This window comes from Elgaria multicarinata, chromosome 5, assembly GCF_023053635.1.
Source record: "Elgaria multicarinata webbii isolate HBS135686 ecotype San Diego chromosome 5, rElgMul1.1.pri, whole genome shotgun sequence".
Taxonomy (NCBI): Eukaryota; Metazoa; Chordata; class Lepidosauria; order Squamata; family Anguidae; genus Elgaria; species Elgaria multicarinata.
Genome location: NC_086175.1, coordinates 44,020,557 through 44,045,267, shown reverse-complemented (window position 1 = coordinate 44,045,267; position 24,711 = coordinate 44,020,557). Strand labels below are relative to the sequence as shown.

The window sequence follows — 24,711 nt, the reverse complement described above, 5'->3', positions numbered from 1 at the left end:
AATCGGCACCTTGCACCCACCCAACCTCTCCCGGGCCACCCCCGGGTGGGGAGAGCAGCTGAATTCGCAGCGCTTCCTGCTCCGTTACCTCTTGCAGGCACTCCCCCCTGCTTAATGGTGGGGCCAGCTTGGTCTGCCAGCAACTGGGGTGGCAAGCTCCTTGTGTGGGGCAAGGAGGGGGGTCTTTCTCAGACTAACCACACGCCGCCCGCATACACACATGGTGGGCGGAGATTTCAGGACAGAGGGCGGAGCTTCCAGGCAAGCTACAACTTCAGCACTACCTCGTTTTAAACAACAACAACAACGCCGCACTTGATTGGGGGCCCTTACGGGGTTTTCTTCGCCTCGCCGGCCGAAGCAGGTCTCGCGCCGCGACAAGAAAGGGAGGGCCCTTCCCCTCGCTCCTGGGGCTTCACCTGGACCTCCTCACCTGGACAAGCTGCCTCTCCTCGCCCTTCCCCGAGCGTCGAGGACCCATGCTTGAGGCTGTCCCCTTCGTCGGCGGGAAGCCCCGTCCTCGCTTCCTCCTTCTCTTTCTTCTCCTTAACTCCCAGCCGGTGTTCTCCACGCTTTTCGCGTCCCCCTCTTGTCCAGACCGCTTGGATTTCAGGTAAGGACCGTTCGTTTTTACAGAGCATCTTCCCATTGCGAGGTCAGAATAATAATAATAATAATAATAATAATAATAATAATAATAATAATAATAATAATAATGGGAGCCGGTTCAGTGAACACGTTGTGTGCTTTACAATCCAGCTGGCATCTCAAAGGCTGCAGTCCTTCACATTAACTCGGAGTAAGAAGAATCACTGTAACGTGTGCCTATAACCCTAAACATACTTATCTAGGAGCAAAAACCCCATTGAGTTCAGTGGATGTCTTTGGAAGGGGTGGGTGTGACACGTGAAGTCTGCAGCTGTCAGTCTCTAGGTCCTCCTGGGCTGGGCTTCTGCTTTATGCTCTTCTTGCTCTTCCTTGACACATTTGAGCCTGGCTTACCCCCAGTCCAATGGGCAAGCAGAACGTACTATACAAACCATTAAGCACATGCTATCGAAAGCTCTACAAGATAGTGCTGATCCTTATCTAGCTCTGTTGAACCTGCATAATACTCCAGTTACATGTTTAGATTTTGCTCCTGCCCAGTTGCTCATGAGACGTTTGCGGAGAATCACATTACCTGCTGAGAAGAACATTACAGGGTGCCGTATAAAGTTCCATTACACCGGGGATTAACGCACTCCCTACTTTGAGTTTTCGTTCCTCAGTTAAAAGAGGAAGTACAGAATGAGCACGAGGCCCATTGAGTCTGCTGTTCTAATGGCGCTGCTTCTCCTGCACACAGCAGGAGAGCGCAGCAATTCTGAGTTTTTAAAAAAATCCAACTTAATGAGTTTTTTTTTATGATGCAAGGAAGGCTAGAAGGGGTGGAAGGTGCTGCGGGCAGACAATGGCCGGATCTACACTACTGCTTTAAAGCGCTTTATAACAGTTTTATAGCGCTTTAAAGCAGTTAAAGCGCTTTATAACTGTTATAAAGCGCTTTAAAGCAGTAGTGTAGATCTGGCTAATGTCATGTGAGGGACCTGAGCAAACTCCGTGAGTGCCCAGTAACAAGTGTGCAATAAAACGCTCATCGGACGGAGCTTATAGAGTGAAACCTAGACTACAAGATTGACAGAGGCAGCAGAAAGCATATTATGACAAGCATAGAGCACCCCTTCCACCTTTGCAAGTAGGAGATACGATTAAGTTGAAAACAGCTTCAGGTTGGATGCCAGCATCAGTAGCTCGGAAAAGAAAAGAGCCATGCTCAGATGTAGTTGAGACTCCCCAAGGTCAAACCCATAGAAGGAACAGGGGGCACCTCAGGAGGGATTACTCTTCTTGTTGCCGTCCTCTGAACACGCTCCAGCTTGTCTGCATCCTTCTTGAAGTGTGGTGCCCAGAACTGGACGCAATACTCAAGATGAGGCCTAACCAGTGCTGAGGGGAACCAGTACCTTGTGTGATTCGGAAGCTATACTTCTATTAATGCAGCCCGAAATAGCATTTGCTTTTTTTGCAGCTACATCACACTGTTGGCTCATATTCAGCTTGTGATCTACAACAATTCCAAGATCTATCTCGATTGCAGTATTGCTGAGCCAAGTATCCCCCATCCTGTAATTGTGCATTTGGTTTCTTTTTCCTAAGTGTAGAACTTTGCATTTATCCCTATTACATTTCATTCTGTTGTTTTCAGCCCAGCGCTCCAGCCTGTCAAGATCACTTTGAAGTTTGTTTCTGTCTTCCAGGGTATTAGCTATTCCACCCAATTTTGTGTCATCTGCAAACTTGATAAGCGTTTCCTGCACCTCCTTGTCTGAAAACCTCAACTTTAACCATGGTGAATAAGGCAAAAAAGCCTTATTCACCATAGTTAAAGCTGTGGTTTAAGGCGTGTTCTGAAAAGGGCCAGTGTAGGGATTTAGGAAATGGTATCAGATGGTCAGAATGATGAGACAGGTGAAGAATTTTGGCAGAAGAGAGCAGGGTGTATCTGAATGGACAAGTTGAGATGTCAGAAGATCAGAGGAAAGAGAGACAGAACGAATGAACAAAGCCTATGATGTGCACCAGCCCAGAGATCCAGCAATGTTGGCTATGGTTTGTCTGTCGTCACCCTCCTGTTTCATCATTAACAGAGAAATACAGTATGTGTATCCCATTACCACTTTTCTCACAGGCTTGTGAGAGCCAATCTACACGTTACTTTAGGAACGTAAATAGCAGCTATGTCTTTTTATTTTTATATAAGTACCACTGATTTGGATGGAACTTACTTTTAAGTAAGTATGCTGTGGTTGTTCAGTCTAGAAAACATTTCTAGACCATTATGGTGTTCACAATATTCAGCAAGCTGAGTCATCCAGTGCTTCTCCAGAAATAGAAAAGTATGCCTAATAGGAAAAAAGAAAACTGATATAAGAATGAGTTGTACCAGAACAAACTCCAAGCTTGTCATCTTGTTTATGAAAATGTTCACATTCTTTTATGTAAGACTTCACAGTGCAAAATGCCATCTTCAGTTTTAGTTCTTATATTACTCATATCCTTAGATTTAAAACCTACACTGGTGAACCAGACTGTCTGTATGTTCTCATTGTCTTTTAAAATTAAAGACTTTTACTTCTTAATTTATTTCCAGAGAAGAAGGTACAACTAAATTCATTTAAAATGTATTTAGGAAATCCATCAGTCTTGCTGTTGCTGATCGTTAGCTTTGTCACCCCAGGTAAGTATAACTCATCATATTTTTCCCCTTTGAGCAAGTTACAACAAGCCTGTTGTGTAGTATAGCACAGCTAATTCAAAAGTGTCACCAGTTCAGCATCTATCTATAAAAGTGGCAAGGGCTTTTCTAGAGAATTAGGATTAATTAACAAGAAATGAAAAGTTGTTATTTGGTTATTTTGGATGTTTGAGATGCCTTCCTTCAAGGAATTGCTTAAGTTATTGGCAAATTGGATTTCTCCACCACTCAAAACATTTTTTAATTAATAGGGAAATACTGTGTATGTGAAACAGAGAGAGACCCATCACACTGGACAGAAGTGGCATGAGTGTCATAGACTAAAGTTGTGCAAATGTCATGGGCTCCCATTGGCTAGTTCCTGTGTCATCACTAGTGATGGATTATACACTACTAAAAACATTTTAATGTAATTTTTAATCTTTTAAAAGCTTGACATTCTATTGCAGAACCATGGAAAATTTCATGAAATCCCCTAGGGGGAAAAGAGGGCTGAATATCAGCTAGGCCTTCTAGCATGTTGTCATTTAGTGAACTTATTTGAGAGGTGTTTTTTTTAATAAATCATTCCCAGTTGCTTCCTCTCTTCAGCATGCACATCTTTCCAATTTTAATATGAAGCAAGCAAACAAAAACAAGTGGAAACGTTTATCTTACATGAGACTGGGTTATATAGACTACTGCTAGCATCATTCTAAGAAAAACACACACATTATTTGCCTGTATTCTATAAAAGCCGTAATTATGTATATAATTATGTGTTTTGTTTAATTTTCTGAAGGTAAGCTTTGCATGTTGCGGCCAGTTATTAACCTACTAGAAGAAGAATATTTTTCAGTTTGCTGTCCTACATCAGGACAAGAGAAAGAATATACTGTAAACTGGTACAGAGAAAATGAAGGAAAATGGATGTCAATTCAAGAAGATGGCAGAATTGATTTGAATGGGACTTATTTGCAATTTTGGCCAGCTGTTCTGAATGATACTGGAAAATATTCTTGCTGTCTCAGGTAGGTGTAGAATGTGCCAAAAATGGATATATACAGGGATATTTTGTGTCATTTTGCCAGTCTTACTTTCAAGTAAAGAAAAGGTGCAGCCTATGTGTAGTAGCAATTGCCTTTCCCTCTTGAAGATTGGTATACAAAAGGCAGCTGAGATTTTGGGCAGCATGAATTGAATGCTGACCTTGTATGTGCAGCCTGCCCCACCGACTGTGGTCTGTGCGCAGACCCTGCTCCTTGCAGAACGGTGACGTAGTGCTTCTGGGACTGAGCTCTAAAGCAAGCGAAAATGTTCATTTTTGGAAGTGGCAGGTTGTTGGAGGTCCAGAAGGGCCAGAATTGGTGGGGCTGGCCCTATGCACAAGACAGTATTGCATTCTTCCCTATATTTCCATAGCTCATCCCAAAATACTTTTTTATCTGGCCCAGTCCCTAGAAGCGGTATCAATATGTTAATCAAGGTCAGGGTAAATGTCATTGCCCACAATTTCACATATAACAATCAGAAAAATAGATTTCGGAAGATTAGTATGTGAGAAATTTCACTTTAAAGTTGTTCTCAGGATTTTGCATATAATGTTTCCAAATATGCTTCCAACTTTGAACCATTGTATGGAGAACAGAGAGGGTTCTGGGAGTACAAAATTGGCTACCTCTGGTTTAGCACATTAACGGTGCTCCTACTCTCTCAGGCAAAACAGTGACTTCATAATAATATTATATAAACAGTTTCAAGAGGTTACAAATCTTTGAAACTTTGGTTGACCTCCAGTATCATGTATGTGGGTTTCTGCTCATGCAACATTGTACATCTCCTTCCTCTGCTCATCCTCTGCCTCCAAATCTGCACCGCAGGGTTCCCCAGCCCTGTGGAGCAGATTTGGGGGGCATGGGTGCTAGGGTGTAGGGGAGAGAAATTAGTTTTGCTGGTGGTGTCCATTCTACTGGTGCACAGTCATAGCTGTGTACAATCCAATATCTCAGTAATTCTTACCACAGTCCTGTAAGAAAGCCTGTATTATTATCTCAGAATTGCCAGCGAGTATCTATTTTTTCCTTTGTTTCAACCCTTCTCAACTCTCACCTTCTGGCATATTTTGCAAAACAGGGTGAATGTATGGTCAGTGACTTGTAATTTTTGATGACTAGATGCAGTTTCAACCAATCTGGGTTTTTCTAGCTCTTTCATTTCCTGCTGTGTTTTGTAAAAGCACAACTGACATCCTTGCTTCAGTCATGGTGGCCTGACTATTTTGTTTTTCTGATTTGCCAAATACTTGAAGCAATGAGTTTCTGGTATCCAAAAGGAGATGACACAGTTTCCACCCTCAAATGCGTATACAGCAGGAAGGGTATTGCAAAATGCAGAAACGAGATAACATGGCAATAGTTCTTTGCTGAACTGAGCCTGGATATTTCAACAAGTGTATTTCCAGACCAATGGTGATAGAGCTGTGCAAAATTATGCATAGTGAGGACAATGTGGACAGAGAGACATTTCTCTTCCTCTCTGTCATATTGCTAGAACCCTGGGGTCATCTCATGAAGCCGATTGGTGGGACAGATAAAATTAAGTATTTCTTAGCGCAGTGCATAGTAAAACTATGGAATTCACTTCCACAAGATGTAATGATGGCCACCTTGGATGGCTTTAAAAGGGCATTGAACGTGAGTGGGTGAACAATATCAGACAAGGGTATATGGCAGTTTCTTACAATCTTACATTCCGAACAGTTTGTGAGGGCAGTTGGTTAACCTATGAATATTTTTATTTGTTTTGGTTCATTCTGATTTAGACATATTTTTCTGCTTTTGTGTGCTTAAAGCACCTGATTTGCTCAGGAAGCCTATCAAAAGAATGTACAAATGGACTAATATGAACATGAAAGATACACATGTATGTTTGTAATTATGAGACAATTGTTCTGCTTTAATGCCCCTTAAAGTCATGCTAACACATTCTCTCACCCACCCACCCCTAGCAATGAAACACACATCAGCTGTTTCAACAGGTCATTGAAAGTCCTTCAAAGAAATAAAGAAAGTTGTTTCAATCCAAATCATATAGAAACTGGAATACCTAGAAAAACTGGACAATCACATACCTTAAACTGTAATCATATTCATCACCCTGCAAATGTTGTCAGCATAACATGGTACAAGGTATTTATTTAAACAACTTCTTGTTTGGTTAATGGGGAGTCTGGGGGGAAAGTAGATATTTTGTTTGTTTGTTTCTGTCAAATATAAGTAGTAGCAAGTTATCTTCTGCAATTGAGTTAAAGACTTGGAATTTGTTAGTGGTCACATGATAGTGTAATTGTTCCCACCACATGATGGGGATAAATAGTCTTAATTACTTCAAGCAGTTAAGAAAAGGCTTATCTTGGCTTTAAAAGCCACATGTGTAAAGACAGAAAGGGAGGAGCCTGGGGAAATCACCACCAAGAGGGAATTCCACAGTTGGGGCACCACTACTGAGAAGGCCCTGTGTTTTGCACTTGTCCACCTGATTTTACACAGGGGCTGTGAATACAGCAAAATGACCAAAGTAGATATTAAAGGCCAGACAGGTTCATATGGGAGCAGACAGTTTCTGAGGTAATCTCACTCTAAGCTATTTATGGTATTAAATAGATCTGTGCACAACTAGATTCTCAAAAATCTCCACCCTATTTGTGGGTAGAGAAATTGGAGGACAATTTCACCGAATTTCTCTAGGGGGAGGAGACATTCCCCATCAATTTCTCACAGGTAGGCTTCACCATTAACAAGGGCTGTAGAACAGCTTCTTTCTTTTTTTCCTAAGGTTTTTTTGGTTTTTCTGCACTGCCACAGCAAGTGGCAATAGCATCTCTGGGCGGTTCACAAAAATTAAAACCATAATAAAACAACCAATAGTCTAAAAACACAAATACAAAATACAGTATAAAAAGCACAACCAAGATAAAACCACGCAGCAGAAATTGATATAAGATTAAAATACAGAATTAAAACAGTAAAATTTAAATTTAAGTTAAAATTAAGTGTTAAAATACTGAGAGAATAAAAAGGTCTTCAGCTGGCGACGAAAGGAGTACGGTGTAGGCGCCAGGCAGACCTCTCTGGGGAGCTCATTCCACAACCGGGGTGCCACAGTGGAGAAAGCCCTCCTCCTAGTAGCCACCTGCCTCACTTCCTTTGGCAAGGGCTCACGGAGAAAGAGGCCCCCATGAAAGAGGTTTCTATTTTTCTGCCTCTTTCTCAGAGCATTTTATAATTTATTTTGATTATCTTTTTCGTGGTGTTTTTGACATTAACTATGAAAAAGAGGGCAGCACTCCTGTTATCTTTAATAGTTGTATTAAAAAGGGAATTCACAGCAGGTGTCATTTGTATGCCTGCAGCACCTGGCGAAATTCCCTCTTCATCACAACAACAGAGCCCTGCCCTCTTTTGTATCTAGTCATGCTAGGCAGGGCTTCTGCCAATTTAACTGTTGTGATGAAGAGGGAATTTTGCCAGGTGCTGCAGGCATACAAATGATACCTGCTGAAATTCCCGTTTCAACTGTTAAAGATACAGGAGCCCTTTCCTCCTTTCCATATGGTCACCCTACTTTAGCTAATCACTGTGAGGTGGCTGATGGTACTGTCTATATTCTTCTTTCTATTATACATATCAACATGGCTCTACAGTCTCCCAGGCTGCCTGCACTTCCTGATCTGAAATGGCCCTACAGGAGGAATAAATTTAGGATGTCTTCCCTGCACAGGAAGGGCAGGAACCCAAGGAGGCTTCAAGCTGTCAGCGAGATGACTTTAGGATGAAAGACAGGACATTCACACACACTCGTCAGCCATCTCATAAGCAAAGTCAGCACGAGAACCTTGAACCAAACTCATGAGAATTTCTCTGAAATTTCTTCTTTGAATTTCTTTTGGAAAGCAATTTTTTCCCTATCAAATTAAATGAGGATGGTCGAAATTTTCATGAGAGAAATTTTCAACACAGCACTCAATACCAGTACCTTGTTGGTGATGTCATGGGTGCTGGACAATCATGTCCCACAGACAAGATTTGCTGCCAACTTGCAGAGCTGATTTTCAAGGCCTGAACTGCGAAAGGCTAGATATAAGTTGTAGTTGATGTGGTAGAGGTAATCCCCAACTAGCAGCACTGCTCTTAAATGTTTTATTTTTATTATTATTATTATTATTATTATTATTATTATTATTATTATTATTATTTTATTTATTTATATAGCACCATCAATGTACTTTGATGTACATTGTAACATCTGTCTTCACCTTTGCTTTTGGATAAGTAAGACAGGGCCTCAGGGAAGCATGTTTGTTTTAGGAATGGTGGCAGGTGCAACCTCCCCACTCCTGCAAATGGAGTCACGGGGAGGGACTTCTGTCATATCATCTGTTCCATGGAATATGCATACCTTATCCATTTAATTAGGGTTATTTAATTGGAATAGTTTGGTCTTTCCACCATTTTTGTTGTTGTTGTCTTTACCTTGGTTCATTAGACAGTTGCTAATTTCTTAAGTGCTACTTTATAACCCAAAATTCCAAGGAACTTTTTATCAAAAATAGTTTTCAAGAGCAATGCCTAGTTCTTTCATTTCATTCAACAACATGAAATGTACTGTACAGGTTTTAAGAGGTGCTCACATAGACAGGGGTACATCATGCTTATTATTTTTTAAGGTTCTTAAGTTCCCCTTGATTTCAGTGGAAATGACTTAAGCAACATTTAAGCAATTAACAGTGCAATCCTATGCCAGTTTACTCAGAAGTAATTCCCACTCTGCTCAATGGGGCTTGTGCCCAGATATGTAGGTACAGGATTGCAGTATAAAAGTGTTTAATATTTGCCGAATAGTTCCAGTTAACTCAGCTTTGAGGGGATCTTATCCTCTCTCTCGTTGTAATCAATAAATAGTACACAGAAAGCGATAAAAAATATGTACCAAAACATATTTTTAGGGAAAAGATAAAACAGCTAGAACCTCTCCTTTAGATTTGAAAGGACCTGGTTCTCACAGTCACAGCAGACACAAGCCAGGTTGCCTTAAGCAAGCCATGATGGCTTGTTGTGAGTCGTGATGTGACCTGAGTGTGATTTGCATAATTACCCAGGTGCAGATTATTGTGTTGTCTGAACCCAAGAGGCATGGCTTGTTGGAGGGTTAAACAACCCTCAATGCAGTTCGGACAATCTGGTTCAGACAACACAATAAGACATGCCTGGGCAGGGATTATGCAAATTGTGCCCAGCATGCGCCACAGCTCAGAACAAGCCACAGTGGTGATTGTGTGAACAGACCCACTGGGTACTTTTTCATGTTTTGAATTAGGACATTTTATGCTTTTCATAAACCCCCTTTGAAACAACGTTACTGAAACAGAACTGCAGCAGGATCTTGGATAAAACAGAGGAAGAACTGGTCATCTTTGAGTTAAAACCTGGAGATGTTGGGAAATACACATGTGTGAAATCATTGACTCATGCAGGAAAGAGTTACAACATCACACGTACAACTGAACTAATATTGCAAGGTAAGCAAGGGGTTGGTGGACTGGGTATTCACCTGGGGCACTGAGCTGATGGGGGCACCAAGGTGAGCTGAGGGAGGCACCAAGCTGAGATGAGTGGATGTGTTTTTTGTTTTTTTAATGTACTGCTTGCAGTGAGCTAGGGTGGCAAAAAGCAAGGATCTGTAACCTTTCTTTCAAGGTTCTACAGATGTTTGGGTACTAACTACAAAAATGACTTCCTTCAATTAGCTTTAAAGTATGGTCCTTTTTTCAGTTTCCACTTTGATGTCATTTCTGCTAGGTAAAAATCAGAGGAACACAGCTTGACTTTGAGGCAATGCTACCAAGCACTTCGCTCTTCAAATACTTTAAACACTAGAAGCACTATTTATTTATTTATTTATTACATTTTTATACCGCCCAATAGCCGAAGCTCTCTGGGCGGTTCACAAAAAAATATTCACTATATGAATAATTCTAAATAAAACTAAGAGGTCAGCTTGGATACCTTTTATTGTAAATTTACTTTTTCTTAGTTTTTTTGAAGAGCGAAATAATGGAGATGTTTTTAACAAAAGAATGCATACCAAAAGATAAGGACTGCTACAAAACAAAAAACATGATAAGTAAAATTTGTGATATGTTGCATAGTGCCCTGTCACTGGTCAGAATGTGGCTTTTCGAACTTTCTCTTGTGTAAACTGTAGCTGAGTGACCGAGAGATCGAGGCTTTGAGCAATGACATTCTTGATGGACATCACACCTCTACCAGCCAGACCTCATAAATCCTTTGGGTGGCCCTGCAAAACTAGTGGTTGGGCTGGGGACCAAAAGCACTAATTGCCCAGGGCACTACTTATTCTATGGTCAGCCCTGAAGGTAAGTTTAGGCAAAAATGTAATCACTAGCAATGGGTTAATCACTGTCTTTGGCAAGGCCATTAATGCTATAATCTATCATTTTTATATTGTACTATGGTAAATGCAATATATCCTATATTAAACATAATACCAAAAGGCCACAAGAAAGCTCTTCTGCTATGTTAAAAAACTTCTCCTTAGCTAGGAAAAAAATCTGTGTAGACAGCCTAGCAGGGGGAATGATACAGATATAGTTACCTATCTCCTACTGTTGGAAGTTCAAGAATGCTGTGAACATATCCAGCATTACAGGTCAGTACAGTGGAATATTTTCTGGGCTCCAAATCAGTTGTCCAACCTCCATGTCCCATTATAAATCTCCAAATAAAATAAGTTAATTGTTTTATTCTACTTTTAGGAATAGAGTTTCAATAATGTGCTTTCTCTCTCCTCAAGATCCTCAGGAAAACACAGGACTAAGTCTAATTGGACCTGAGCACACTGTATTAAAAACAGCAATAGGTAGGTTGTATGATTTCTACTGTCTTTTTTAAAACAGCGAGCATGTCCGCATTAGTCCCAGTGTGGGTAGATGGGATAAACACCCTGGTTTATACTTGAGGCTGGACTGGAGATGTTTCTTGAATGTAAACCCTATTCAGGTGTTATAGTTACTGATAAATTGAACACATGAGCAGGGCTGCACCAGGTAGCTTCCCCCCAGACGTTGCATGTGCCAAGTACATCCCCTTTCTGCCTGTGTGTACACCATGTGAATGTTTGCTAGAGGGGGCTTTGCACATACAATTGTACTTGCAAATGCTGCCTTCCTGCAGATATTCATGCTGTATGCATGTATACATAATGTGTGTGATGTCGGAGCAGAGCTACTTGGCACATCTTGAGTGTTCAGCTTACCAGTAAATATAACATCTGAATAGGGCTTTAGGCGACTGACCTTTTGCTGTCATTCAGTAGCTTTCAGGAGACTGCATATTTAGGTGAATAATATATGTCATTTTCAGGAATGACATATTTAGAAACCCAGAGTTGCATACAATATCACAGAGTTATACAATATTTTTCTGAAATCTTGAAAAACATGAGTCATTGCCTTAAAAAAAGAAAGAGAGAGAGAGAGAGAGAGAGGCATAATAATAACATAGGACTAAAAACAACAACTTGAGAATTGGAAGCAGAGGTTGGGGTGTGTTTTGATATTCCACCATCTCAACTTTATTACCATCACAATTTCTGTACCTCTCAAACATGAGGTTTCCAATCCTGTTGCCATGAGGACTAGAACCTTCCTTTTATTAATTAAAGACAGAAGGTCATCAGAGCTTCCTATTGTAAACTAATATAACTTATTAAACTAACATTGTTGTGGGAATAGATTCCAACACTTCAGGAAATTTGATACCCTTTCAGACTTTCTACTGCTTATTTATATTTTCTGTTCTGTACTACTAATTCAGCAGTTCTCAAATCATAGGCCTCCAATGGTTTACAGGAGCTTTGTTGGTTTAAATTGAGGCTGTTAGTTATGGGTTTAAAGGACAGTGGTTGGGTGGCCATTTGTGAGTCTCCAAAAAGGAGGACATGCATCATCAGTGAAAGAGGACACGGATGGCGTAATATTTGCATATGCTAATTTATATGTATAGATGCCAATTTAGAAATAATTATAATTTAAAGAGAAAGTATATCTCATCATTGTGAGGAGAACTGTGACCAGGTGACTTGTGTGTCTTGCTCAGTCTACTGCCCAGGTGTGCTGTTGGTGGCAGCTTTAAGGCCTGGCTCTTCCTTCTGATGATTCTTTCTCTGTATACCAGACTTGGGCTTTATCGACACTACTGTTTTATAGCAGTATTGAAGTGCACTGATAACCGTTGGGGCACATAAAATATTCCATATACTGCTTTCATAGTGTTCTTTCCTGTGTTTTATTCCACATTCATAATGATTTCACACAAGGTGTAGATCTGGCTTTGGATTGGACAGCTCTTCAAATTTGGGATGTACAGATTTGGTTAAAACTGTCCCCTCTGGGTTTCACAGATTGTCAAGGATCTTTTGTTTTATCATCTGCTCATCAACAGAATCGGATTTGTTTTTAGGGATGTTTGGAAATTTTGTTCCTGTTTGCAAATGCACATTTATGGTCATGTGCATTACTGCAAGTGTGTCCTTGTACAAATGTACTTTGTGCTTATTCCCCCCCCAAAAGTTTTTTAAAAGGTCACAAAATCCATGTGACTCAGAAGAAGCCAGTCTGTTGTGGAATCCACAGTTCAGATTTATGAAAATCCAAATTCATTTGAACCCATTGCGGATTTCGCCAACATCCTTACTTCAGATAGAGGATGAGTTTGAATTGAAATAGAGAACAGCCCTCTGGCAGCCCCTGAAACAGAGGACTGTACTTTGTAAAAGAGGAGACATGGTCACCCTAGACTGCTGCAAAGGGTTAAAGGGGAAAGTGTTTTGGATGGGGGTGGCAAATGTGTCCTAATGGTGGTCTCTCCCTTTATAACCATTAGGGAGTCTTTCATTTTATACTACCAATTTGTTCCATTTAGAACTTTTTCTGCTTAGGTAAAAGTGAGATCCTCAACTGCACAGCTTTTCTCCCTAACAATTCATTTGAAAGCCATTGGGAGCTGTATTGGCTATACAATGGCACATTTGTAGACAAATGTCAGGACACCAATGAAGGCGACTCACCATGTGAAATGGAGTAAGTAATGTTCATAGAAAAATGCTATATATCCACGGTTGTACAGTGCAGGCCTTGGCATTTTGGCATGTTATAATTCCCTGTGCTATCTGTCTTGCACGTTCAAGAAGATAACCAGATGATATCAGATATAACTATTGGGTTTATTCGCACAACAAACATAAACTGGTATAATAACCAGTTCTTTTCATTTGATTTTCTATCAGTCTTTTCCACTCATCCATAGTTTTTCCCTTCCTCTTTGCTATGGGACAAATACTGATATGTTGCATTTTCAGTCGTTTTTCTTCAGGACAAATGTTTAACATAAGTTATTTTGGCATTTTGCTTGAAGAAGTATTTGAGGCTATAGATTAGACCGGATCCAAAACTAAGGAGCACTTTTTCAGGTCCATCTTATTGCAGGAATCTTTGTCTTGATGGGGATGCAAGACAGGAAGAAGCAACGTGACTTGGTCAAGTGCTGGGGTGCTACCCTTAAGGTTAACTCTACAGTAGCAGGGCTTACAGACAGGAAATTAATTGTGCTTTAACCACTCTTAAAGTGATACCGAAAAACAAAGAGGCACGTGGGGTACCCTGAAAAACAGTTGCTGGGGAATCAGGCAAGTGGAGATTTGAAGCAGGGCACCAGTTTTTCATAGAAAAGTAATCACTCACTTCCTTCACCAATTTATCCTTTTTTAAAAAAATCTTCCTTATCTCAATTCTGCTGGAGCAGCTGACAGCAGCTAGGGACATTATGTTCCTGTTAAATTCCCTCAATACTACTAATAATAATAATTACTGCCACGAGCAAGAAAAGAGAAATAATAATAATAATAATAATAATAATAATAATAATAATAATAATAATAATAATAGAAGAAGGCTTTTAATGCCTACTATGCAGATTGACTATATATTACTGTTTAGAGGCAGTATGCCTATCAATACCAATTGCTGGGGGAAAACTACTAGTGATGATTATGATTTATGATGATGATGATGATGATGAATAGTGGATGGGTGAGAAGGCTATTAATGGGGTCAGGGGATTTAAAGTGACCGAAACCTTGGGCAAATGACTTGAAACTTGGCATGCATGTTCCTCCTAACTTTATAGACAAGCATGCCTTTAAATCCACCAGCCCATTTATAGCATTTTCATGCATCCACTACTATTATCATTATATCACAACAGTGGCTAACCAATTTTTAAAAAAATGGTTGCAAATGGGGATGGGGAGATGAAGGGAGGCAAGTGATGGCCCTTCCCAAATGCCATTTTGGCACAGTTGGAGGGGCTGTCACTGGAAGTGGCTCAGCCACAATTGCAAAGAGCAAGCCACAGTTGGCAAGAGTGGCTCACCCATGATGGGTGAGTGTACTGGGTTTGGATCACATGCCAACCCATCATGGGGAGAACAACCCCGACTGCAGACCATGAATCTGAGAAACAACCCACCCTGCGGGAAGCCATCCGGGTTCAGACAACATGCTAACCTATTGTTGGTTGTTCCAGGAAACAAGCTTTTGTGGGTTGGCATGTTGTGTGAACCCATTCATGGTCTCCAGTACTTACCAAGAAATCTGTTGGGGATGTAGAAGTTCTGTCTTTGCCATGTTTAGTTTAAAATGCCAGGAGTATTGTTTTAGAACAGAAAATAAGTGAAAGGAAACTAGGTTTAGGAGTTGTCATGCTAAAGAGGGAAGGTGTGGTGAATCATGGGTAGGAACAGAGAAGATGCTGGAGAGAGTAGAAAACCAGGAGAGGACACTTTCAGATAGCCCAATTGTGTGTGTGTGGGGGTGCGATTGAGTAGGACACAAAAGAATAGTACTAGAGGCACCAAACAAGTCAAGAATAACTGATTGAAAGCCATTAAATAATTTCCATTCTACCATATACTCCTTCAGCGCAACTCTCTGCTTGTCCATTACATTTAACTGATTGCGTCCCTATGCTTTGCTGCCCATGTAGCATTGTGTCCTACTTGTGAATTGATTAATATGTTATAATTTCCTCCTCCCCCTATTATTGGTATGATGTAGGGGCATGTATGGTAGAAACTTCAGGCTGAAAGCACAGAGAAAACGGAAGAGAGAGGAGGAGGAGGAGGAAGAGGGCATTTATTTAGCTGGATATAAATCGCTTTATTCCTCAAAGAAGTATTGTCCTTTACTGTGTTACCAATACATTTGTTTTGCTCTTTAGTCAAAAATGATGGTCCTTCTGACCTCTCCTTCAGTGATCCGTCACCGGTCATCTGCCCTGAAATTATTTTAGAAGAATTGTGTTGATAGAAGAGAAGCTTCTCATACTGTGTCTCTTTCTCTTTTATTAGCAGAAAAAAAGAAGAGGAAAAATATGTATTGATACAATTGTGGCTTAAAAGTGTTAAAGAGGAGAACATCCATTCTTCTTATGACTGCATTCTCTCTGGACATAAAACTGCAAGACATTCATTTATATTGCAGAAAGGTATTATATGTTTTCCTCTAGCATTTCTGAATCTGGTGCCCTCTAGATGTGTTGGACTGCAGCATTTAACAGCCATGCTGACTGGGAATAACATTTCTGGTGGGCCTCAGGTTGGGGAGGTTTGGTTTAATCTAATGCCTGGCAAGCCAACAACAGAAACAACAAAAAACTTGTATGCCAGAATAGGTATCATCCTCATATGGACCAGAAACCTTGGAGCTACAAAATACTTATGCAAGCAAAATAGCAGGTGATCATGTGGAAGCCTAGAAAGAGGTCCTGTTAATACAGTTGGAAAGTGTGCAGGACTATTTACTACCTGAAAAACTGTGCAGTACTGATCACTAGTTGAATCCTGTTTTAATCAGATGTTGGCTGCTTCTAGAATTTATTTATTTAATATGTTTCTTAGCCATCTTTCAAGACCATGGCCCTCTTAAGGTTCACTTTATGTTCATGTTCACTTTAACATTTTTCTCAGCTAAATTGCAAGTCAGCGGAGCACTAAAACTAATTATAGGCTTTCATTCCTTGGACATGTAAATCTCAGGGCCAAATCACTCCCCCCTCCATCTATTGATATTTGTATTGATATAATTGGGTTGATATTGGTATTTTATTGATATAGTCAGTTTTATTCTTATAATTGGATTTCACATATTTAAATTTTATATTTTGATTCTTTTTTCTTTTTGCTGCTTAGGAATTTTGTTAGCTATTGAGTGGTATATAAATCTTGTAAATAAATGAATAAATCTACAATAGGGGTATAACAACTGAGGACTACATTGCAAGTTTGTTGTATGCTACTTTCTCAGGCTGATTCCTGCACATGCACACACACACACACACACACACAAACACACATCCAACCAAGTTTAGTAATAAGAGACCAGATTGTCATGTCTTTCGAGGATAGGTCAAAAATTATCATTACCTTTCCATGAACTGACCTGGCATTCATTAGCAGCACCTGAGGGGACTGCAGTTAAGCTGCCATGATTATTGACAGTACTATAGCACAAGACGGAAGGGAGGGGAAGATAACACAAATGGTCTTGAGTGTAAAGAAACAGAAAATAGCAAAGACGAGAGGATTCTTTTGCTTATTTCTTCCTTAGCTGAATGATTGGTCCCTCCTGTGGGACTAGAATCATTCTCTCGATGGACTCCAAGAAAAATGCTCTGGTTCTGGATCTTCCAGCACCACTAAAATATATGTGGTATGATTAAGCCTGCCACATTTTCTTTGAGATCCTGTTCTCAGCTTATATTTTAAATGTTTTTACCCCCGCTGGGCTTGTATCCATTTTTGGAATTTTGCTAGGGGAAAACATACCCAAGGGAACCAGTTACAAGGGTGAATTTGTGTGCAGGAAATGGTTAAATACTACCACTTTAGCCCACTAATTCTCCTTTACAAATGCTCCCCCTGCCCTCATATTCATTTTATCCAGACAAATGTGATTTTGGGGGCGTATGGCTCCCCTTTGGATGCCATATGTTGACCCTAAGTGAGAGAAAGTGAACTTTGTGGGAGTCAATTGGTGGGAGAATTTGAAAGCGAACAAATCTTGGCCTCAGAACATGAGGACAGATTGTAGGGCCTCATTTCCATCCTAGTGAAGATGTAAGAGGCAAAAAATTATTATTTTCCTCCTTTATTCTGCCTGATACTGAGCAGGCACTTAATAGTAGTATTCTAGCACCAGTATAGAATTGCTATAATTTTTACCGAGAGAGTACTTATTTGGAGAGTTCGTTTCTTTAAGCAAAAATGTGTTGTCTTTTTATTTTCCAGAAACGAATCCAGATCTATCAGTCCATGTTTTTACTACTGGAATCATTATGGCAATACTCTTTTCCTTTATTACTGTATTCATGGCAATTCTGTGTGCAGTATTCAGAGTTGATCTTGTTTTATTGTACAGAGATATAACAGCAAAGGATGACACTTTGGGAGGTAAATTACACTTGGGTTCTGCTGATAATGGGGTGGGAACAATGGTGACTCAAAACTATTTTGTTGAGACAAAAAGAAATCCCCTTCCTGCATCTTGTAGCTATTTGTTGGGAACAGAGAGAGGGAACTTTCATGCTATTGGATTGCATGGAATAAGGAACAAGGCTCTGCTCTCAGGAACTGGTGGAGATGCAGAATTGTTCCATGGTAGGTAATTGTGAATCTGTTTTTCTTTTCTTTTCCCTGAGTTAGCCTGGAGCCCCTGTAATTCTGGGCAGCCTCCTGTACCACTCATTGAGTAAGAGGAAGGAAAACTTGCTCTTCAAAAGTAATTGTGCACAGAGGAAGGGGAGGGAAGAATGCATTGCTTATAATCATTCTTACAATTCGTTATATCAGAAAAATACTTTGTGAGTATGTGCTTTTTTTTTTCAGATGGAAAGTTATATGATGCTTTTGTGTCTTACTTGAAAGACTCCACACCAATATATGGTGAAGAGAGGAAATTTGCTCTGCAAGTATTACCCAAAATATTAGAAGAGCATTTTGGATACAAACTGTGTATCTTTGAACGAGATGTCTCTCCTGGAGGAGGTAGGCTGATGGGAAGTGGTTAATGTTAAGCTTGTATGGATCAGTTTTTATCAAAATCCAAGACTTTGTCAGTAGAATGAATCTTTGAAAGGAGTTGACCATGAGACTTACTTATTTTTTTCAATTCATACCCAAATCCAGTATGGTATGTAGCAGAATTTAGCCATGCAAGTTGTACTTGTGCAATTAGTTGCTAAGGTAGCAATTCTCTGTGAATAATAAGGACAATAGGATAGGATTCAAAACCCATGAAAAAGCAATTAAGGGTGCAATCCTAGGCATGTTTAGACAGAAAAACGTCCCGCAACATTTCCCCCCACATACAAGTATCCAGAAAGGATGACATGTGCCATACCACTGCTTTCAGCGCATTTTCAAACCGCGAGGGAGATCCTGCACTTATGTAGCTCCTTCAAGCAGCTGGGAACGGTAAAATATAAAAGGCAGCTCTCAAATCAGTTCACATAGTTCAGGACAAGTGCTGATTCCAGAGCAGACTGTGTACAGATACATCACTGTATTTGGAAGCTGCAGGTCAAGCAGATTCACTCTAGAAAGTAGTTGCCACAAATTTTCCAAACATTGCTAATGGTAAACATGCTGAGATGAGATAGAGGCCTAAGCTAGACTTAAGGTTTATCCCGGGATCATCCCGGGGTCATTCCTGCCTGCTCCCGGGATCCCCTGTGTGTAATTTACATGAACAGGGATGACCCTGGGACGATCCCAGGATAAACCTTAGGTCTAGCTAAGGCCATAGTCTTGCTGGAGTTAAAAAAAACATAGGTTGATGTTTGCTTCACTAGTGCTTATGGTTTATTTTTCTGTCAAAAGCAAGAATATATGACTCAAATAGGTGGTGGTTCTATATTTTGGTTAAGTAGTCACGTTATTTTAAGGGAAGAGCTGTCTGGCTTCTTATAACATCACATGTTATCAGAACATCAATCTGCTTTCTTTCCTTCCTTCCCCGCAACCGCTCCACCGAAGAATTTCCTCAGGTTTGAGCTTGTGTGACTGTTGCTGAATGTTATATGCTTGTCAACATCTTATAAAATAAGTCAGACACTACTTAAGTTAGTGTAATTTTATTAATTAATTAATTAAAACATTTACAGCCTGCCTTTTGACTAAGCTAAAAGACATATTTGAAAATGTATAATATCAAATGAAAGTGTACCCTTTTTAAAACAAGCAAAACAAAACCACAAAATTAGCACCAACAGAAGAAAAAGAAAATATAAAGGCAATCTAATAGCCCTCTGGAAAAACCAGTAAGCCAGTAAGGAAGCGACAAAGTGCCACAGATTTGGTCAATGCTGAGAAGGTGTGTATAGAAAAAGCAGAAGGCATATGGGTGAGACTTGGAATGCATACAGGGGTGTGCACCTCAGGCTTATTTAGTTTATAAAACACATTAATTACAGTAATTTAGATGTGTCTTTTGTTTTTGAAGCCTGCAGTACCATCTTTGGTCACTAGATGTCCATAGCCAGTGCCTAGTTTTGCAGCTAACGGTTTGAAGCCAGAGAGGAATAGTTTGAGGGACAGCATTTACGGTTGACCTTCCCCCCTGTCGTGGGACAGACCACCACCTAAAGAGGATATAGAGGGGGTATCATGGCAGGGACTGTGCCTAGGAGTGTCAGCAGCCATGGCTTTACTCAGATGGGGCAGGTACAATGTGTGCAGCTCCGACAGCATTGTAAACGTTGCTGGATGGCTTTGCTGCATCAAATTTGTTCCAACCCACGCAAAGCTGAATCTGTTTACGAGTAAATAATAAAAAAAGAAAGCCAGGCTGTGGGGGCGGGGGCGGAGACAGTTGTGTGTATGTGAGGGAAAGAAAGTTGTTTTTGTGAAGAGATGCAGGATAAATTAGGGAAAAGGAGAAATGGGTTGTTGTGAGGCTTTGGAACAGAATTGTATGTTCTTTGGTTGTGGCCTGTTGGTAATGGAGTTAGAGGCGGTGTTTAACTACTAAAGAGAGAGTTGCTTGGAGGGTGAAGTATTTCATCACTTTAAGTATAAGGTGTCTGCAATTGCTTAGTTATGAGGAGAAAGTATTCTTCACATGCACAAAGGTACTCACAATTGCTATTTAACTTTTATTTTGCTGAATAATAAATTGAGCTAGTCAGTTATTAGTGTTCCTCAATTGTAAAATGGGACTTTTTCCATAAATGCAATATAGTGAATATATGTGTACTTTATGTATTTGCCTTGCCATATAGTGTGCAATTTCTCCTGCTGCTTTTTTCATCTGGTGGTGCTGGCTGCCAGACTTTGCTTCTTTTTGCTTTGATTTCATCTAGCCTCTAAAGTTATGAAATCATTATTTACTTTTTTATGCTGCCTAGTGGTGGTGTTGCATAGCCCCTGTTCATTACACGTGGTTGAAATACAGGATAATTTATTAATAGAACGTCGCAAGTATTATTATGACCATTTAATTTCTCCAATTCTTCCAGCTAACTTTAATACCTCTTCTATTTCCAGCTGTTGTTGATGATGTCCAATCATTTATTGACAGAAGTCGAAGATTAATCATTATACTGAGCAAGAACTACATCTCCGACCAAGTCATGTTTGAACTCGAAACTGGACTGCATAAGGCGTTAGTTGAAAGAAAAATTAAAGTAATATTAGTTGAATACATGCCCATAAGTGATTTTGAATTCTTGCCCAAGTCTCTGGAACTTCTTTCATCCCACCAAGTGGTGAAATGGAAAGAAGAGAAGTCGCTCCCATTAAATTCCAGGTTTTGGAAGAAGCTGCGCTACGCAATGCCTGCGAAGCCCCCCTTGAAAAACTCACCAGCTCTTTTTCAACATCCTAGGAAAGAAGGAGAGTTATTAGTGCATTCTGTATCATATCCCAGCTGTCCCTGCTGAAGGCTTCATTCAGGATTTATTCAGCCTAGCTTTTCATCTGCGTCATTTCAGATAATTGTAAAAGTTGCAAGCAGAAGGATTGCCACAGAGCTCAGTAGAGAATACATTATCTCTTTATTATTGACAGATTTCATTCATATTTTAATGTTGCTAATATTCTGTATGTCGACACATATTTGAATTGCTGCTATCTTCAGTTTTAAAAGTATATGTTTGTGGGGAAAAGAACATATGCAGGCACTAAAGGGCAACAGCAACTTTAAAAACAAAACAAAAAACACCTAATTGGATTAAGACATCTTGAAGAAATGTGTGGTTGGATAGTTATCACCATTTGTAATACTTAAGGTTGCCTAGTAGATAAAGCACTATAATAAGTAGTACGGGTTAGTGACCTGTTTTCTAACTGTATTTAATAATTATAATAATAATTAATAATAATGTATCAATAGTATGAGTATGCTTGGTGAAATAACCATTTGATATACTTGTTTTGCTATGTGACAGAAGCTGGCAATGTAACAGATGATGGGAGATTGTTCTATTATGATTTACATTACAGCCATTTGGCTGCAACAACTGGGCAACCTTTAGAGGGCAAGTGTGTGTACTTGACATTGGATTAATCTCAAGAGACCACAGTTTTGTAAACACTGGGCCTTCTGTGGTTATGCTTTGTACAGGAAGTAGCCATCTGACTCATCAACCACAATCTCAGTAGCAGGGATGTTTGTTTCTGACCAGAGCATTGCTCTCATGTGACTAGATGCCATCTCGGAACTTAAATTGTAGAGTAACTTCATCTTTTCTTCTACACTGGATATTGAACAATTGACATGTTTTGGGCTAATTATTACTGTAATTACCATACTTTACACAAATTGTGGTTATAAAGCACTTAGGGAAAAATTGAGACAAAATCCACAAGCAGCACACAAGCCTCATGCTCTTCCGGTCAGTGAGAGTCGGTCCACTGTGGACTTCTTTAGCATCCTGAGGATAGACAGCTCACTTCTGATTGGTGAATGAAGTTTTTTACCCACCCACCTTATTTTTTATTGGAGGATGGTTGTCTCATCATTCATTGTGGCCTCCACCTCTGGCCAGAACAAGTGTATACAAGCACAGGGAGCAAGAGCTCTTCTGCTGCTTCGCCTTTCATCTGGACCACCATGCCCAAAGATTTGGCAACTGTGAACCTCTTAGACTTTGGAACTTACAAATAATTTTAAGCCTTTGCTTTCTTAGAATATTTTCTGATCTTGGGACTTAATCTTATTTCTGAAGATGGAACTTAGAATTACTTCCAATTCTTTGGGTTCTTTTTTCCACTCTAGCTTCTACGCGTAACTAAGTTGAATTAGAATCATAGAATAGTAGAGTTGAAAGGGGCCTATAAGGCCATTGTGTCCAGCCCCCTGCTCAATGCAGGAATCCACCCTAAAGCATCCCTGACAGATTGTTCCAGCTGCCTGTTTAATGCCTCTAGTGTGGGAGAGTCCACGACCTTCCTAGGTCATTGGTTCCATTGTCGTACTGCTCTAACAGCCAGGAAGTTTTTCCTGATGTCCAGGCGGAATCTGACTTCCTGTAATTTGACCCCATTATTCTGGGTCCTGCATTCTGGGATGATTGAAAAGAGATCCTGGCCCCCTTCTGTGTGACAACCTTTCAAGTATTTGAAGAGTGCTATCATATCTCCCCTCAGTCTTCTCTTCTCCAGACTAAACCTACCCAGTTCTTTCAGTCTTTCCTCATAGGGCTTTGTTTCCAGACCCCGGTTCATCCTTGTTGCCCTCCTCTGAACATGCTCCAGCTTGTCTGCATCCTTCTTCACATGCCCAAAGGAACTTAGTAATGTTTTTGGCCACTTCGCTTTTTATATTCAAGTAATGTCCAGGAGGAAGTAAAAAGGGAGAGTTAGCAATTTTAGCATGTTTTAGCTTTACAACACAAGGCAGAATGCACGAGGGTATTGGGAAGTTATAACAATAATGCTAGAAGCTCAATTTGTTACCTCACTTGCTACATTTGTAGTGCCAGCATTATTAATTGCAATTCTTTTTGTTAATTTTATATTTAGGTTACATTCTTTTTCACTGCTGATAATGTAATCAGAAAGAAAGCTTCTAACTCTCATAGAACCACCATGCTATATTTTCTTAATCTTTGTAATTTTCTTAAATGAAGCATGTAATAAATTTCAATTCACTTTTTAGTCTGTGGTGATGTTTGCCTGTTTGAATGTATCTTGGTTACCCACCAGAGCGTCTAGATTCCAATTGGTTTAGGTTCTGAAGTTAAACAGTTTAAAACAAGTTAAACTGTGTGCTTGACCTGTGCTACTCCACTTGGCCATACCTGCCTATATAATCTTCACAATCCTGATGTGTGACTCTGAGTCTGTGGAATGATTAAATGGGGAAGGACTCCCTAGTCTTGCCTGCTCAGTTTTTTTGGCTGCTGTCATGATTTTGCAGGTGCCCACAAGGCAAACCTTGCCTTAATACCTCACTTTCTCCTTTCAGGGAAAACCCCACTCCTTGTTTTTTTTCCATCTCAAATGTCTATCCAGCGAGCTATTCAGTGGTCCTTGACTTGTTCTCTATGAAGGTGTATCTGTGGCTTCAGTTGTTGCATGTTATAAGGTTCTTCATGGATTCACAGAAATGCAGAGGAGTGGTCTGAGCAGAATATGTTTTGATTGCAACAGATTTAGTGTCCAGTTACATGGAGGCCTCCCACAGTATTTCATGTGTGCCTTGTGAAGACAGAGCCTGAGCCCAAAGTAAAATCAAGCAGATTTAGGGTGGCCACTTACACAATACATCACTGGGGGGGGGGAAGGGGGACACCAATTTGAATAATATGTGCATATGCTATTTTATATGTGCAGATGCAAATTTAGAAATAGTAACTATAACTTTAATAGAAATATCATAATCTCACCAGCGTGGTGATAACTGATGAGGTGACCCTTGTGCCTTGCTCAGTCTTCTGTCTTGGTGCTTACTGTTGATGGGCAACTTCAAGGCCTCTTCTCTCTCTTCCTGAGCTTTGTCAACTGTGTTTGGACTGGTCAGCCCTTCAAACAGAGGACTGTCCTCTTTCAAGAAGGTCACTCTAGGATCTGCTCCAGATTCTCCACCCTGCTTTCTCCATGTGTATGGTTCCAGGTCCAGTGGTCCAAATGGAAAGACTAGCTGTTTTCAGGCTGTGTGAGATATGCATGTGTGTTTGTGAGATAGAATTTCCCTGCCTGTCTTCCCTGGAATAAGCCAACGACAGGGCTTGTGCTGCGTGGACTGCAGTGATTCACGTTGCAGAGTGAGCGGTCATGATGTTGTGTTGTGTGTGCGT

The 24,711-nt window shown here is 40.2% G+C and overlaps 1 protein-coding gene across 2 annotated transcripts; it reads left to right on the top strand.

Annotated features, from left to right (window-relative positions):
• The first annotated feature begins 315 nt into the window (after positions 1-315).
• IL18R1 (interleukin 18 receptor 1) lies at positions 316-23,569 on the top strand. Of its 2 annotated transcripts, none has more exons than XM_063126227.1 (11): positions 316-613; positions 3,194-3,280; positions 4,080-4,308; positions 6,285-6,465; positions 9,704-9,854; positions 11,150-11,215; positions 13,295-13,436; positions 15,767-15,900; positions 17,702-17,863; positions 18,299-18,457; positions 20,957-23,569. In XM_063126227.1, exons 2-11 carry the CDS (start codon positions 3,223-3,225, stop codon positions 21,349-21,351), a joined length of 1,677 nt encoding a protein of 558 aa, XP_062982297.1. In that variant the 5' UTR covers positions 316-613; positions 3,194-3,222; the 3' UTR covers positions 21,352-23,569. The 2 variants fall into 2 exon arrangements, with proteins under 2 accessions (XP_062982297.1, XP_062982296.1); XM_063126226.1 differs by having other exon boundaries at positions 15,764-15,900.
• The last annotated feature ends 1,142 nt before the right edge of the window (positions 23,570-24,711 follow it).